General features: G+C 45.2%; 1 protein-coding gene across 6 annotated transcripts in view; it reads right to left on the reverse strand.

The window, feature by feature from the left end:
* HLF (HLF transcription factor, PAR bZIP family member) overlaps positions 1-17,433 on the reverse strand; it is a 53,317-nt gene extending 35,884 nt beyond the window's left edge. Inside the window, exons 1-2 of one of the 6 annotated variants that reach the window (XM_053211470.1) lie at positions 16,907-17,433; positions 14,408-14,743 (exon numbers count right to left, since the gene is read on the reverse strand). In XM_053211470.1, coding sequence (XP_053067445.1) covers positions 14,408-14,743; positions 16,907-17,021 — 451 coding nt within the window. In that variant the 5' untranslated portion in view covers positions 17,022-17,433. Of the gene's footprint in view, positions 1-14,407; positions 14,744-15,650; positions 16,131-16,207; positions 16,302-16,624; positions 16,644-16,906 lie in introns of those variants that run through there. The other 5 variants (XM_027034169.2, XM_027034170.2, XM_053211473.1 and 2 more) reach the window with 5 other exon arrangements.
* Positions 17,434-17,846: the final 413 nt, after the last annotated feature.

The raw sequence follows: 17,846 nt of genomic DNA on the forward strand, positions 1-17,846 counted from the left end.
AGACTGGTAAATTCTCCAATGCCTTTTTAAAGAAGATGGGGCCACTTCTGTTTTAAATGTCAGGAATCGCAGTGTGGAGCACTGGGGGGCCCAGCCTCCTGGCCATTCCAAGGTCCAGGTTTCCAGGGAATCCACAGCCGTGACCGCTGGCCACAGCCTGCCAGGCTCGGTGGTTTGTGGCAGCCTTCACTGAAGCAGCGAGCACCTACCCAAGTCTGCCTCCCACTGGAGTATCTACTGGAACCTGATGGAGACTGTTGGAATTACAACTTCAGTCCATGTTGCAATTCCTGTCCTGTGACCGTGGTGCAGAATCAATAGTCTTCCCTTCTTCTATTCTATCAAACTAACCAGAATAAGCCTCCTGCAGAGAAAGAAATAGTAGTGCCAGGGGCTTGGAATAACACTCTTCCAGGACACCAGAAAGAGCACTGGCCCGAGTCCCTGATCCTTTGCCCAGTGGAGGGACCAGTACTAAAGGATCTTCCCAACTTGCTCTGTCAGGACAGCAAATACCTGGCACAATACTGTCCCACCTAAGCCTATGGCAGACATCCCTAATTCATCACAGAACTCTTTCCGCTGAGCTCAGACCAAGTCTTTCATGATAACATTCAAGGCACCTACCAACCCACAGCAGCCAGCTGGGAGGTGAAACCTGCTGACATGGATTTAGGAGGGGGTCCCTACAAATCTGAGTCCAGACATGCAGAGGAGCAAGCCAAAAGCAGAGATGGCTACTGCCCTTCTAGAGACATTGCCATCAAAAGAGCTAGCTGTGGGCTTTGGAGTTTTCTTTTTTTTTTCTTCTTCGCTCTTTTTAAAAAAATTATTTTGTCTGGCTAATAAAACACTGCTAGAAAAAAAAAAAATCCAAATCTTGGAGCGATAATTCCAGCCAGATAATTTGCTTCCAGGGTTACTCAGATATGTTGAATACCAGAGAGAAGCCAGCGGTTCCCATTCAGAATGAAGACCATTTTTAAGGAAGAAACTAGCTTGAATGCTGTTGAGTTTTTTCCCAAAGGTGTCAAATGTCTTGCTTTTCAGCTTTAGTTTTTAAACTCCATCACTCTTTTTACAAGTGGCAGAATGTCAGATTCTTAATCCATCTACTTGCTTGGGAGTAGTACCATCAACCCAAGAGGCTTTGCATTCTTTTCCACCAAAGTGTGAATGTTAGTCTTCCACCTTATGGAGTCTTAGAGCAGAGTCATCAAGCTAAAAATAGCACCCATGTTTTACAGGTAAGAAAACTGAGAACTTCAGTGACCAGGGACATACAACCCAATCCTGGTAAACTAGCCCTAGAGCCTCAACTTGGTAGACTCCAAATTCAGTGCTCTGTGTAAATGACCTACCTTCAAATTGTTGCCACATGTTTTCTCCTCTTGTCACCTAAAACCCAATGGAAATAAGAATGCTAACCCAATTTACACTTTAATTTGAATTTAGTTTGGTCAATTTTCTAATTGGTTAACTTATGTTATATTTATGACATACTTGTAAATAAGAAGGGCACAGATTATTCTCATCTTACAGATGAAGAAGTAAAACCCAGAGAGGTTGACCACTTGCTTAAGACACTTAAAAGCAGAGCTGGGACTATAAATAAGTAAATCTTCTCGTGTACCTAGAGAAGCACCTGAGGCTTTGCAAAGAGTCCAACAACACAGAAATCTGGGACTGAGAGTCCAGAGACTGAACTACAATCTTTGTATTTATTTAAAGATTACTTTTAGGAAGTAATCTTTAAATACCAGATTCTCACTCTGAATTAAAATTTACTGAGTACTAACAATCCCAGGTCCGTTCACTGACTAGCCCATTTAATGTAATTTAACCCTCATGATAATCCTGTAATTGGCTGCCATGTTCCAGGTGAGGAAATGAGGGGGGGCTCATAATTTAAGTGACTTACCCAAGGTATCATGGCTTCTCAGGAGACCTCCGACTCCAAATCCAATTTAATTTAGTGCCTAAAGGGTCTAACCACGACGTGCTCACGCTATTAGACTGTGTTTCTTTGAATATCTTTATCAAAGCTTGTTATTTCTGCCTTGAAAATGATTTCATCCTGATCTCCATGGTTTTTGGCCACCGAGACATGCCCAAATTTATTTTTAAGCTGCCTGTAATAAGAGTGGAAGGGCTGATGAAGAAAAGAGAAGACACACTTTGGCGACATTGCCACAATATTCAATCCTCTTGGGAGACACTAAATTCCAGGAACCGACATCATTTCTAATATGAGTTGATTTCCTACAACCTCTTGCATTAAGTGCTTAGCGCCATCCCGGCTGTAACACATAATGGGTACTGCTATGATTTCATATGCATTTAGCTGATTTAAACTTAGGAGCATTGTGCCCACTCTTTTATGAAAGCTCAGAGATACTTCATTAGATGTAAAAATATGCTCAGGGAGTCTTAGCTGGAATCAAGAGGGGGAAATCTTGCTTAGCTTGATGTACTTTGTTAATCTTAAGACAGGACTGTTGTACCTTGAGAAGCTTTATCCTGCCACACCCGTATGTACAGTACACAATGTACTATATCAAGACCCATGCCAAGAGCTCCACATCTCTAATCGGGCTGAAAAACAAAGTAATATCAGGTTAATCCCAATTCTTAAATTAATCAACATCACATTGTCTCCTTTGTGTAAAAACTACTTTCATACTTTTCTCCATTTTCTCAATTTCCTCATGTTCCCTTTCTCTTTCAACAGAAGGGTCCATTTTTCCTATCTGGGGACCTCCCTGGGGTGAGATGAAACACACTTTACCATCTTGTAGGGGGAGTTAAGAAGAAAGTATCTAAGAGATTTACACTGGGGGGAATGGAAGGCCAGGGAGAGGGCTACCTTTGGAGACCCATAATCCTGCCTCTCCCTACCCTGAAGCCCATCACCCACAACTAGGGGGACTGGTAATTCTTCACTACATGGCCCAAAGGTGTCACCAAAGAGAAAAAAGAAGAAACCCAACTCACAATACTTACAGCATGTTGGAAAGGCTTGAGAGCCCCAAAAGACATGTATGTAAGTTCCACTTGTCCCTTTCTCCCCTCAAGCTCTTTTTTTGGCACAGGGTCAGAGGATGGTGGGAGACAGAGATGAAACACACAGCCCTGGCTGGTGAAGCATACATCTCTTAGCAGAGCCACCCAAGAAAGCAGGTGGTTACACGGTTACAGGACCACAACAGGGGTTTCCAGGTGGATAGATCTTTCCACAGAAATCAATACACAGGTTGCTCAGCCACTCTGCTTCATCATTACCCTTTCTTCCCTACAATGACATGGGAGGTGGGGAGCCATTTCCAGGCCATCGCTGCTGTAGCACAAGAGTCACTCCTACTTGAGTGTCCGTAAGATGAAGATGGAGGCAGAGGAAAAGAAAGAGCAGAATACAGATCCAAGTGATGAAAGCTCCCACTCCTATATTGAGCACCACTCAAGTGCTTTGCATGTTATCACGTCATTTACTCCTCCAGGGATCCTCTGGCACAGGTGTGATCTCCCCAACTTACAGAGGAAAATTCAAAAGCAGAAGAGGTACAGAGGCAAGATCTAAGCTCAGGCCAGAGGTTTAACCCCCACGTTATGCTGCCCTTTGATGTAGAAAGGGGAACACGAGAGGAAGTTGCTCCAATAGATGATTATTTCATTAGTCAGATGCAAGGAAAAAAAAAACCATCCTTGGGGATTGGTCTAGGACATCCCCTCTGTTGGTAGGTAAATGAACAAAAATCCTCTTTTGGTCCCATATACTTCCTGTATATGGAAATTTAAGTTTATGAATATAAAAGAAAAGCATGGTAGAGCAAATGGGGGAGGGAGGCAGAGAGAGATAAACAGCAACAATTTGGTGGAACATGGATCCACACAGCCACAAATGTCCAAAGGACAGACACTCTCTTGCAGTTCACTAATATACACTGTGGTTACAAACATCAATTTATACACACACGGAGAAGATGTTTAAAGATTACTTTGAACTCAAATAAGTTAAACGTGCCTAAGATTATATTGACATAATTAACCTACTGGGGGCTATCTTTTTTTTGAGAGGTGGGGGTGAGGGCAGAGGGAGAGAGAGAATCTTAAGCAGGCTCCCCACCCAACACAGAGCCCGATGCGGGGCTTGATCCCATGACCCTGTGATCATGACCTGAGCTGAAATCAACAGTCAGACACTCAACTGAGCCACTCAGGTGCCCCAATATCTTTCTTTATACAGAAGACAAAAAAGTAAATTTCTGTTTAATCAATTAAAGATCAAGTAATTATAAAATCTGAATCAATGCGATGTGACTATCAGGAAGGCTTAAGGGTAGAAAGAGAAACAGAATATAAGTAAATTCAAATTGTTTCTTCACACCTAGGTTTGGTAGTAGTGAAATTTCTTTCATCTTCAAACTTGTAAGGAATCCAGTAACTAAATGCCGCTAAATGGTCTGTTCTGTTTGAGTAAATTTCACTTACAATGCTAAAAAATACTTATTTTTTGACACGGATGTATATATTATTTTAAAAATCATCCAGGTGGTTACTGGCCATTTGAAATAAACATACATTGGATTCTACAGGAAAAAAGACCCCCACCTCCCTTGGGAAAGTGTATTACTATAAAGAAATCAATTGTAATGAAATAAATTCTGTGAAATTCTTATTGTCAGTTCTAGAAATTTATCCTCAGAAAGTCTATCAAGGCTGCATTTCTCTATTTGTACACAGTATATCATCACTCTCTTCTCTTTAAATCTCTCAGTGGCCTTTGGTCTCTTAAAAACAGTATTATTTTGACTGAATCTGAGATCCCCATCCTATTTTTAAACTTTTCTCTAGTAAAAGCCTCCATAATCTTCTTAGTGATACTAACTAATGAAGCCCAGCCCACAGAATAATGAATCCATTCTAAGGTGAACTAAGTCTCAAGGCAGATGGAGTTTAACTGTTTGCCACTCTCCATATCTTGGAGCATTGAGATCTCTGATCTGGGTAATCTGATTACTCCATATCTAAATGATCTTGTTCATCTGGTTTACAGCATGGATTCCCATTGGTCCCAGGGGGATCCTTCCCCAAACAAACCTTCCCTTTTCCCATTCAATTCAATTCAACAGGCATTTACTGTGCATGAATGGACAGCCTCGCTTCTTAACTCTTTCCATTAAGTGCAGAAGCACTTCTAGAGCACCAACGAGACTTTCCTTCTCTGTTCGGCTGTCCGGGCCTGGATTCCACAGCAAACACATCAAATCAGACGGTTAAACCCAGAGCTAATTAGAAAAGAAAGCATTGCTCTTCTCCACTCAAGGATTTTTCTGCCAAAGCACTTATTTTTGCTGATCCATTTATGCAATCCCACATTCTAAGAGAACATTTTGTCACAGATGATTTAGTGTTGTAGCTCCCTGGAGCATCTTTCTGTAGCATGCACTCATTGTTTTTAGGAATCTACGGTCTCCCAGGCAAGATTTGAGAGGGAAAGAGGTTTAATTAGCCACAAAGCCATCTCTCATTATAAGACCCCAAATTCCAAAGCATTCTTCCAAAAATCATTAATGAAAAAAAAATCCCAGATTAAACTACTAAAACCAAAACTTTTAGGAACCTTGAGGAACAGGGGAACTGTCTGATTTTTCAGGAAAGAAAGTGAGACTGGATTCTCATTATGAGCTGGATGGGTAGGGAGTTGAGACAGCAATGATATTTGTAAAAGTCAGAAGAGAAGGAAAAACATTTTAGGAATTTCCACCTTCAGTCACAGAGTACGTATCCACCAGAAGCCAATTTAACAGAAACAAGTACTGTATGGTTTTCCCCCAACAGACACTCAATTCTGCCAACAGTCCTGTAATTGTCTACTGTACATGGCTGGAGGTGGAATTGTACACATCGACTCTTCTTCTTTTTTTTTTTTTTCAAGTGAACTGGTTTGGGTTAGGGCAACTCCTCCAGTTTTCTGCAATCTTGGCCTGATACCAGAGTACCCTTTGGGGGTATTTGGGCGAGTCACTTCACACATGTGCCATTTGGTGTCCCCATCCCATCCCCCAAACCCTGTTCCTATAACACACACAAAGTCCCTTTACTCTAGCAGCATTCTCAGTAACACACACACACGCACACCTCATATCCACCGTACCTAAGCATGATGTGCAATTAATTCCGGTTTCAGGAAAGAAGGAAGCCACAAATACAAGGTCAGGACTCAAGAATGCAAAACTGTAATAATGATTCCTTTGTCTCTCAGGAGTAAAATTAATAAGTTGGCCAGAAACTTAGCTAAGTATTTTTAGCTTGATATTACTGCTGCAGGTAAACTTATAATCAAGTACTATTTGTATCACTGAGGCATCAATGTTTTCTTTCTTTTTCTCACATACATATATACACACATAACAGCAACAACAATAAACAAAACACACTCAGAAATCAGTTCAATACACTTGTTTGCAAACCTAGTAAGCTTATAACAGAGGCATTTAAAAGTGATGAATGTTAATGGGTTGGGTTTATTAAAATCTATTTTTCTACTCCTGTGAGACCAGGCCTGCTTTTGGACTTTTAAATTCTGAACCATTCAAATCCCTCAAACTATGTCCTTGCCAAAGAGTGTTTCCCCCAGTCACTAAAACCATAAAACCCAAAATGATGGGCTTTATAAGTGAAACCTAAACCCTTTGTTTTTGAATTACTTTCCCTAGATCATTAGAACATTGTGTTTAGAAAAGCTGTTTGATGTTCAAGGGAGAGTATTTATTTTCAAAATAATAATAATAAGGAAGTCCCGGTTTGCCAGAGGAAACTATTGTGAAGTATCTAAAAATGTTTCAAATCCAACCTTGAACCCAACTGGAAATGTCCACATGCCACTTCCCTCCTCGCAAACCTTCAATGGCTCCCCACTGCCTCCTGGATAAAGTTCAAGCTCCGCAGCCCAGCACTCCTGAAGCTGCCAGCCTGCCTGGCACCTGCCCCTCCAGACTCTTCTCCCCGACTCCTTCATATGAATTTCCCGCACCAGCCAAACTGGATCTACACCTTGTTCCCTAAACACCCCGCAGACGTTCCTGCCTCTACAACTCCGCGCACCGGCTGCCCACTCACCACTCCGGCTCTCCACACCTCTCATTCCCAGGCCCAACACAGGCTCCACGTCTTCCAAGAAGAGGTACCTCAGACGCTCCTGCCCCGGGCGCTGACTGCTTCCTGTGAGGTCTGGCCCTTCACAGTGTCTGCCCTGCTCCCTTATTCATTTTTAAACACTTTACTCATTTTCCTGATTACTCTTCCATCTCCTCTTTTCAGCAGATATTGGGGGCCTCTCGGTCCCCATCATTTGGCACCAAGGACATGCTACGCTGTCCTCTCACTCACCCTTTTACCTAAAACCTCTATCTTCCCTACTAAATTGCCATCTCTTTGAGGCCAGAAGCCAAGTGGTACCCTTGTCTGTCTTCCCCAGGGCACACCACAGACTGAAAGCTGTGATGCTATTTCTGGGAACCATCCGCACTGCTCCTAAAAATTCCTCTGTTGCTCCCTAACCTTCAAATCAGAGAAAAGGGGAAAGTAACAGAGCTGACCTATGGTGCCACAGTGGACCCTTCGTGCACATTAGCTTTAGAAAGCTCACATAAGCCCAAGAAAGATGCTACCCTACAGATGAGAAAATGAAGGCACAGAAAGAGTAAGGATTTATCCAGTATGGGACCATTTGGGGGAAAGAGGAAATATTACTCTGGAATGCTTATGCAAAGTATTGCCTGTAAGCAAGGGGATGAACTAGACTTCTCTCCTCCTCCCGCAACATAACGTGCCTTACAGCTTCTTTACCCCTGAGGTCATTATATTGTCTTCAAGTATAATTACTTAATGCCTGTTATTAAAAATTCAAAAGTAACATCAACTGATGGATTTTACTTGCAAATATGTCACTGAGAAACCTTCTAATCAGGAACTTATTTGAACTGCATTTTGTTTGTTTCAGTTTTCACCTCATGAGCAAGGAGGAATGCATACAGGTTACAGTTTAGCTACCCCCGGTTACCTAAAACTCAGAGGCTAAGTGGGGTAAAGCAAGACAAGGCAGAAAAGCAGAGGAGAGATTCAAATGCCTTGACCAGAGGCCTTAATGGGCTAGGAAAAGAAGCGTATACAGACCTGCTTGGAGACAAACGCTAGGTCCTCCTCTGAGAAAGGAGATCAGATGGTAATGAGAATGCCACACACAGCAGCTGTTATTGAGCACTTACTGTGTGCAAAGCACTGTGCTGAGTACTCTATACGCACCGGCTCACAGGACCTTGCACGGTCCCATGAGGCCAATCCAGAGATTATTTCAAAGTTCCAGATGGGAAATCATTTCAGTGATCTGCCTGAGACCACAAGCAAGCAGGGCAGTCAGGATTTACACCCAGGTTTGTTTGTTTATTGGATCTTAAGCTCTAAAACTTTGCTATATTGCCGGTAGAGAGTGGTCCCAAACATTGGGCATTCTCACGGATGCTGTGAACAGTAAGCTGGTGAGCACCTAGGGCTTAAGGAAAATTAAGTTTATTCCAAAACAATGGTTTCATGGCTTCAGGTCAAGACATTTGCTGGGATAATATCAAATATAATACATGAACAATATTCTCAACCATTTCCATTACAGAATCCAATGTAGACAGAATCCAGTGTATCTCCCTGTCCCTCTCATGTTTTTTTCCCAATGTTTTTTTTTTTTTAATCTTACTACTTCCCCTGCTACTTTCCCTCTTCCCTCCATTTTCACTGCTGAGACATTTAAAAAAAAAAAAAAAAAAGGCTCTTGGGTAAGAGTAATTAAATTAGTCCGGTTGCAGAAGAGGGTTCCAGAGAAACCTAATAAATCACCGCTGTCTTTTCATCCTCTGGCTTTCTACATCAGGATGTTATCAATGCTTTTCTCTTCCCACCTTCCCCACCCCTCACTTTCTCCCCTACCTAGTTCTGTCTTCATATTGCTATTTTTCTAGTCTGGTAGGCACAGTGCTCAACTCAGAAGACTGTGCCAAGACCCTTGGCAGGAGCTGGCCTACAGGAATCCGCCCACCAGGGGGGTGCAGAGAAGACAGGGCTGCTGGGCAGGCAGGCAGGAGAGAGGGCCGAGTCTGGGGTCTGGCTACAATGCTGGACCGAGCTGGCTTCCTGCATATGAACTGCCCTACAGAGCTCAGCTTTCTCCTGCCAGGGTCGGGATTACAATTTCTTGCTGGCACTTGCCATAGTTTGCCTGGGAGGAGAAGCAAGGATTGGGGTGGGGGATGGAAGCAAGCCAGCACACCACCCAGGGTTGGGCAAGCTCGACGGGGCACAGCCACGTGCCTGAAGCACACGGTCACGCAGGCAGGTGGCCAGGGTTGTCAGGGTTCACACGAGAGCTGGGGGGGGGGGGGCGGGGGGGGGCAGGCTTGGGCACAGAGTGAGTGGCTGTTTCCATACTGGCAGACCAGGAGCTGCTAACCCAGAAGCGATGCTGCTGGGTTAACACCAGGAAGTCACTTGTCCTAACCCAGAATGAAGGAGAAAAGTCAAGCAGGCTACACAGAATAAGGATTAGGCATGCTGGAGAAAAAAAAAAAAAAAAAAAATGCATGTCCTATTTTTGCAGAGAGAAGGGGACTGGATGAAACAAATCCCTAAACGGAGAACAGGGGTTGGGAATCCAGTTGAGTTCTCTCCCCGCTCCCTTGCCACTGACATCAGAACAACAGCTCCAGGCACTGAGTATTCATGTGCCATACACGGTGTCAAACTTTGTCAGGCATTACCTCATTTAACCGCAAAAACCCCAAGGGAGGGGTCTATCATCTCCATTCCAAAGACACATAAACTGAGGCTTAAAGAGGTAGGGAAATTAACACTATGTTGCATAGCAGGCCAGTGTGGGTCCAGGACGTGAACCCAAGCCCCCCGAGGTCCAGGGCTTATGCTCTGAACCACCACCCAGCTTTCCATACCTATCTGAAAATACCTCTTGCCAGGAGACTAGAACACTATCCTGGGAATGTCACAACAGGTCAAACCCAGCAAAATAGGGCAAGTCTGTCCTCTATAGGGTGTGGGGGGGAAGATAAACTCTAACAAGAAACAGAAAAAAAAAATCTGCCTGCCTCCAAAGAAAGCTGGACTCTCTCCCCTTGATGATGTCCTTGATCCCAATGAATGTAAAACACTTCCAAGATACTTGAGGCACAGTGCACAGCAACTATCAATCACGATGCTCCCAACCTACAGACCTACCAATGTGCTGGGTGGGAAAACACAGAACCACATGCCCTCACGGGGAGGGAGAAACTGAAGCTTCTTCTCATGATGCTGAGAAAAGCAAGAGAATCCTGTTGCCTGGGCAGGACCTCCCATAATCCCAGAACCACCAGCACAGAACTCCCCTCTGTCATTACCCAGATCCCAGGGCCAGCAGGTTCCTTCTGTGCCAAATCCTTAGCACAAAGGAAGGTCAGCAGAAACAGAACACAAATTCCATCTTGCAAAGGTATGATGGGTTCTCCCCCATCACCCCACTCGGCTTATACCACCCGCTTACGCCTTCCTCTTCCTACACACCACCACATAGAAAGATTTTCACTTCATTCTGTCAGCCTTCATCATGACCCGGTCTCTGTGCTCAGAACTAGAAAGACAGCCTTCTTAATTCTCAGCCGAATATGGGTCTAACAGTGGTAGGACACCCCCAAGCTATTCAAAGAAAAACCACCAGAGGAAACGATTTCAAATCTGGCTTTACAAGCATGTGATTTAAAAATAACTCTGCCTTTGTCTGCTACAGATGACTTTCCCTAAAGGGACTGCTGTCCTTAAAGCAATCGCTCAATTCTCGGGGCAAACATTCTTATTTTTCCAGTACCCAGGACATACCTCCAGGAGAACACTCCTGGGTACCATCTCTGATAGCATATGAAAGGTAAACAGCAAAGCGGTCAGGATGACTCCTGCCATCTCGGCTGACCTGGGACCAGACCATCTGGGATGCTGCCCTTCAGATGACAGAGGAGCCCGTGCAGGTGGCTACAGCATCCAGCAACCAGCACTCTGCTTTCATCAAGATGTCAACCAGAAGGCTTAGCCATCACCCCATAGCCACAGGAGGCTCCGACAGATTCCTGAGTTACTTCAGGGAAACTGTATTTCTTTGGATATTTGATTTATTCTTTGATCAGACAGAGGAACAAGGATGAGTGCACAAAGCAGGAAAGGGGGTCGGGGGGCAGTCATGGTGAACAGTAAGAGAATTCATAAGAACGCTCACCTTGCCGTTCCAAGACACTTGGGGTAGACCTAGAAATGCAGTAGTTGTCAGCTCATGGCTTAATTTCCTTTCAACCAGACAGGTGGCCCTAATGACACAAAGCTACTGAGCATAACTCAAAGATGCATGCTGAGCAAATACAGAAAGCAAATGTTCAATAAAATTGTTTTGTAATTACCTCCTGATTCGCTGGACATCATAGCTTTATCAACTAACAGCGTAGAACTATGCTTTATTAACATGATATTTCTTCTTGGCAACCTAATGCCTCCTGACCTTCTCAAAAGTTTTGCCAGTAAGTGTTACAGGAGGCAAAAAGCATCCGGGTGTATGTGACAGGATGTCGAGTTGTGCCCAGGATAACTACACCAATTTGCTGCCCCAATTGAAAGTTCTCAACAGGGGTGTCCCAGGGGACATGTAGCAGTGATGGGGGTGGGGGGTGGCGTGTGACTGGCATCTAAGGGACGGGAGCCAAGGATGCTGCGGAACATGCAACAACACACAGGACACTGGCCCATGGCAAAGACTTACCTGAAACCTCACCAGTGCCAAGGTTGGGAAATCTTGGTCTAGACTGAAATAATATAATTCCCAGAATGCTCAAGGCTACACCTGTGCTCTTGCCTTCTGAGGACTCCCTTTCCTCAAGATCCACTTGGCATGTCTACTCTGGTCACTACTGTGATTACATGGAAAAACCAAGAACTGTCTTCCTTTTCAGTTTTGTTGGTGACATACCATCCATCAAGTCCACATCCCTTAGATTTTTATTTTGCACATAATCTTTATAATGACCAACCCTGTACAAGTTGTTACAGCAGAGTGTCATTGTCTCTATACTTGGTATTTGAAGAAGACCTTTAGCTTTTTTCCCTTCTTGTTAGGAGTATCACTGAGTTTCTAGTTCAAAAAAGAAGATTATTTTGAAGTATGTTTCTGTTACCAAAAAAAAAAAAAAACCCAAAAAACAAAAAACAAAACAAAACAATAACAACAAAAACACATTTAAATGAAGAACTTATTTCTAGATTCCAGTTCCCCTTTGGATCCTGGTACCTTTCCCCTGTCACCTGACAAAATGATTTCTGTGGAAACTCAGAAGCCCTTTGTTGTGGATTACAAATCTGATTGGGGCATCCCAAGTTTTTGAGTCACTGATTAATTACTGATTCTAACAAGCTCTGACAAATGACTTCTAAGAAAGCCTCCAAACTTCAAACCTTAATTCTTGATTGTCAGTAGGAAACAAGATTTGGGGACCCAATGTTCACATGCCTTTTCGGAAAAAATACAATACTTCTAACATGGCACACATCTTGTATTTGGCAGGGGATGGAGAAATACTTGTCAATTGAGTATAAGTGTTAAGGCTGCAACACACCAATCCAATAACTATCGGCCAAAATCTCTTGTTATTTCTCTCCAGAAGGGAGGAGGGTTATCAACTGTTCCTAAGTATCTTAAGAAAGTATTTCAGAACACAGGGTTGAAATCAATGATAAAAATTGACACAGATAATAACAGCGACAACTATTAGTAATCATTTGACTATTTATGTATATTATACATAATTTTCACACTAACCAATCAAATAAAAATTATATTCTTCAAAGGGAAGGGAAACTGAAGCCCTGAGAGGTAATATCACTTTCTAAAGCTACAAAGTAGTTAAATCTCATTCTATAGAGTAGAGTGACTGAGATACAGGGCGCCTTCTCACTGGGGCTCCAGCCCCTTCTCCCTGGTTTAAACGTTATTTCACTCACTATCTGTTCCTGGAAAGAAACAAAACCATGGCACTGTCCATTCCAGGAAACTAGGGCTTGGGGTCACATCAAGGAATGTGTTCCCAAGCTTCTGCAAGCTCCTGGAGTGGTCAGAAGTTAAGACTTAATTCCATTCTAGCCAGTGGCTTTGAGTTATCATTCAAAGTAGGTTTCAGAGCAGGGAGCCAGCACAGAAAGATATTAAATCCAATACTAATATTTCAAGGCAGGGGTGTTTTCTTCCTCCTTTGCATCATTTCCTTCCATTTTAATCTTGCTCTGCATGTCACAGAAATTCTATGTGAGGTGAAGACACAGAGTTCAGGAATGATCTCAAGCACAAATCCCCCATTGTCCTGCTTTCTGTCTTCCCCTGCAGCAAAGGCCTTCAGCTCAGTGACCTTCCTGACAATTTATCTGGCTGAATCTTTGTTCCTGGTTACCTGTGCACGTGAAACGGTCTTTCTTCCTGTTCATTTTGCACTACAGAGTACTAATAGCATAGAGCCAGGGCTGAGCCACCTCAAACCGTGTCTCTGTCTGAGCACCGAGCCATGGGTTTTGAAGTACTGGACATTTTGGGTGATGTTTCTGTGTAATATTTCAACACCATTTACAGCTGACCTTGTGGGCTTTGATAGACATGGATTCAGTATGACAAACAGGTGAAAATGAAAAAAAAAAATCCGTAAGAACAATCTGGTTTACAGAAATAATAGAGTTCAGGCCCTGAGAAAGGCTAAGCCACACTTACAGTGAGAGGTGCTTGTAGACTCAATTTCTTAATGAGAACACAAGAGGAAAAGGATGAAAAAGTGATCGGCCCCCCACCCCTAACTCACATTTTTTTTCCCTTCAGATGAGACAGAAATGAACATAGGTGAACCACAGCCTTAGAGAGAGCCTACCTGCATCATTCATCAAGGTCCTACATCATGTATTGGGAAAGAGGGGAATGGGAAGGAGAGGAGATAGAGAGGTGCCTACATATCCAAACCATTAACTGTAGGCTGGTGTTTCTTAAACTGCAGCCTGTGGATCAATTGCAACAGAATTGCCCAGGTTCAAAGCACATATTCCTACGCCCTCATCCCAGATCTGAAAAATCAGGATTTCCAGAGGGGGAGGTCCATAGAATCTGCATTTAGCCGACTCTCCCGGAGATATAGATGCTCACTGATGTGGGACAATCATGGCTGTGGGTGAAATACAAGATTCCTCTTTCAGAGCCAGCCAAAGTCTCCCTGATCGTGAAGATATTTCTGCCATCCCCATCCCGTCCCTCCCCTGCACCCTCTTCCCCATCTGAAGGGAGAATCTTTTTAGAATTTACCTGGTCTGATGGGGCTCTGCATACAGTTTGGGGACGGGATGCCAGGGTGAAGGGGTGCAGAAGCCCGACTGCTGAGGTCCATGACAGAGGGGGCGGCAGAGGAAGCCGGCTGCAGCCCAGGAGGGTGAGGGCTGTGGTCATGCTGAGACGGGCTGGGGGGAATGCCATTTTCTGACAAAAACTCCTCCAGGTCCATGTATTCCAACTGGAAAGTATCTCCGTCATAGGGAAGGGTTTTGTCCCATAAGGTGGGTCCCAAGAACGCCGACTGGGGGACCGTCGGGCTATTACTCTCATCATCCAGCTTCTTTTCCTTGTCTTTATCTTTACTAAATGCTGCAGAAATGAGGGAAAGTTGGACTTAACAAAGGGAAAAAAAAACGTGGCTTTTTTTTTTTTTAATCACTCCTCCTGGCCTCTGCTACAAAACACCACCTTCAAACCGTTCTCACAAACCCAGGGGATCTTCTCGGGCTGCTGGCTTTTGTGGATCTAGAGTTAAAAGTTCAGACAGGACATGGATCTCTGCCTGTTTTTCAACATCTTCCTATTTACTTTGGAAAGAAAGCACTAGTCCTTGGGACAGGGTTACAGACTGATCTAGAATATAAACAAAGGAACACAGTTTTCAGTACATCATTGGAGGGGCAAATAATTCAGATCTACAGTGGCAAAGTAACACCTGCAGTTACATACAATTGCTGTGATTTTTAACAAAACAGCCAATAACCAGGCATGGTTTCTCTTCCAGGAAATTCATTACAGTAACAATATGAGGTCATTCAGACTTAGCCAGTGAGCTAGGGATTCTAATTTTGGTAAAGCAGGGACTCTCCACCCTCCTCTGAAACCATGCATTGAGCACATACTATATACCTGCTTCCTTCCATAAATTATGTCCAAAAATCTCACAATAAATCTGCAAATCGCTATTGTCCCCATTTATAATGAAGAAATAGAGGCTCTGAGACTTGAAGGAACTTGACCAATGCCTCACATTGGCAGAGGAGAAAACAGAACTTCCCGAACCCACATATGTTTGCTTTTAAAGCTGCTGGGGCACCTTGCATTTTACAAAAGGAGGTTTTTGTTTTTGTTTTTTAAGTGTTTTCTTCCTCCTCTTCCCCAAAGGCTTAAATACGATTCAATTCACAAAAATTATACATGTATGCAATCTGTCAAAAGAACAGCTATTGGAAAGCTCGTTACATACCTATAAGGGAGGTATGCAGCTATGTCCTACCTGTAAGTAGCGCTCACCCCAGGATGTCTCTAAACAGTGCTCTCGATTTTGCCCATTCTAGTACTCAGGCGCGGGTGGAATCTGGGATCAGGGAATCTGGCTTCTGAGTTTCTTCCTCAGAGAAACACAGCCTCCGCTGCCATCCATTCTAATCCTCTAGTCTCATCTCCTGAGAATCTGACTTAAAACACCCACAGATGCAAAAGACTGCAGGCAGCACCTTCCTCCCAAGTGCTACTCCTTAAAGGAGAGTTAAGAAGGAAGCTGCTTTGCAGACGGCGAACCAAACCCCTCAACTCTTGCAATGCAACAGGTTGCCCCCTGCTAGGAGAGAAGATGCGAGTACTCCCAAGCTCTTTGTAACCAAATGATCTTTCAAGACTTTTTTTACACTAGAAGCCGCACCATTTGCATTTGCAACTGTGATATCTAAGGCATGAAACCGCATCAGCCCAACTGACAAATCCCTTGGCGGCACCAGCTCAGTTCCGCGCCTCCTCGCCCGACCCCTCCTCTCCCTCTCCAGCCAAGGTTGCCTGGGGAGGTTTGGGACTTACCAAGAAAGGGCTCAAGCCAGAGGAGGCTCCTGCGCGATTACACGTGAGCCTGCTCCGCTCTCCCCTCCCACCAGGAAAAGTGCACGGGGAAAGTGTCAGAGCTGGAGGCGTGCACAGCTTCCCGCCCGGAGACCACTCCCCCTCCCCCGCCAGCCCCAGCCCCCACCCCCCTTTTTGAATTACCCTTTGCTAGGAAAACACGCGTCTCGGCTCACGCCTCGCAAGTTCCTGATGCTAACTAACACACAAACAGTAGCAAGATCCCAATAACCGAGGTACGCTGCGAGACCACCTACCTCCCCCCCCCCGAAATAAAACGAGGCCCCCTGTTTTCTCCTCCCCAGACTGGGCAGCTCTGCCCTTACGCGGGCGGTTTCACTCTGCGTGCGGGTGACCCTCAATCTAGGGAACACTGACCTGTCAAGTTATGACTCCCACCTGCGCCGCGGGACCAGGACCCGGCGAGCCTGGGTCGGTCTCAGCGCTATATTAAACGTTCCTCAGTGAGGGGAATCCCCCTTTTGGGGGAAGAGGGAGGGTGGTGGGTGGGCTCCTCAAATTTCATCAAAGCAGGGATAGGGTGCCAGGGGACAGGGAGGGAGGGTATGGATGCTCCAGCAGGGTTGCCCAGCCAAGGAAGGGGACCCCAGGGAGCGTCGTTTCTTCCCAGAGCGGGGCAGCCAGGAAGGCAGCGCTCACCGTCTTCGTGATGAAGGGGGAGCTTCAGCGGGTTCTCCAACAAGGACCTGAGCACGCCGTAGGGAGGCGGAATAAAGGTGGGATTCAGGGGGAGCGGTCGGGACATTTTCTCCATCGCGATGCACTCAAATGTTTTTCTTTAAAAAGAAAAAAACCCAACCGCCCCCCAAAATGTTGCTGAGCTTTTTCCTCCGTCCTTTGCCAAAAGTACTCGCTTTCAAGGCGGTGGAGACAAGAAAAAAATTACTTATATCTTTATAAATACAGCTGCATAAGAAAATAAAAACAAAAAACTTTCGGGTTCCCAGTGCAGACGGTCCCCGGAGAGCGCGCCAAGTGCCCGCAGGCTCCTGGGCGACGTGCAGGATGCTCTCACCTGCCTTGAACCCCTCGTCCTGCAAAATGTTCAAAATTGCGAAAAAGAAAGAAAAAATATGCAGATAGCTGCAGAAGGGCGGAAGGCACCGCGCCGGCCCGGCCCCCACGCGCCAGCACCCGAGGCTGGGCGCCGTCCCACCCCACCCCCCACCCCGCGCCGGCGGCCGCTGCTCCCCCGCGCTCCGCGGCCCCGCAGAGCCGGGCTCAGCGCATCCGGCGGCCCATGTGCCGCGGCCCTGACAAGAGTGACGTCAGGGTCCGCACCGCGCGCCGATAGGCGTGCAGGGGCGGGGCCACGCGCGGCCCCGCCCGCCCCGCCCGCCCCGGCGCCACGTGTTTAGCGTCGTCGCGCGCGCGGATTTTCCAAGGCCATGCAGCGCTGAGCTGCAGTAAAGAGACAGGTGCCAGATCCCTGGATCACCCACCTGGGCTAAGAACCCAACTTTTTCAGGTTAGGAAAAGAAATGAGGAATTTCTTTCAGTAGTTTTCAACCTGAGAAAAACGTGGAAAGTTAAACAGACACACACACACACACACACACACACACACACACACACACAC

This window comes from Acinonyx jubatus, chromosome E1 (assembly GCF_027475565.1).
Source record: "Acinonyx jubatus isolate Ajub_Pintada_27869175 chromosome E1, VMU_Ajub_asm_v1.0, whole genome shotgun sequence".
In the NCBI taxonomy this organism is placed as follows: domain Eukaryota; kingdom Metazoa; phylum Chordata; class Mammalia; order Carnivora; family Felidae; genus Acinonyx; species Acinonyx jubatus.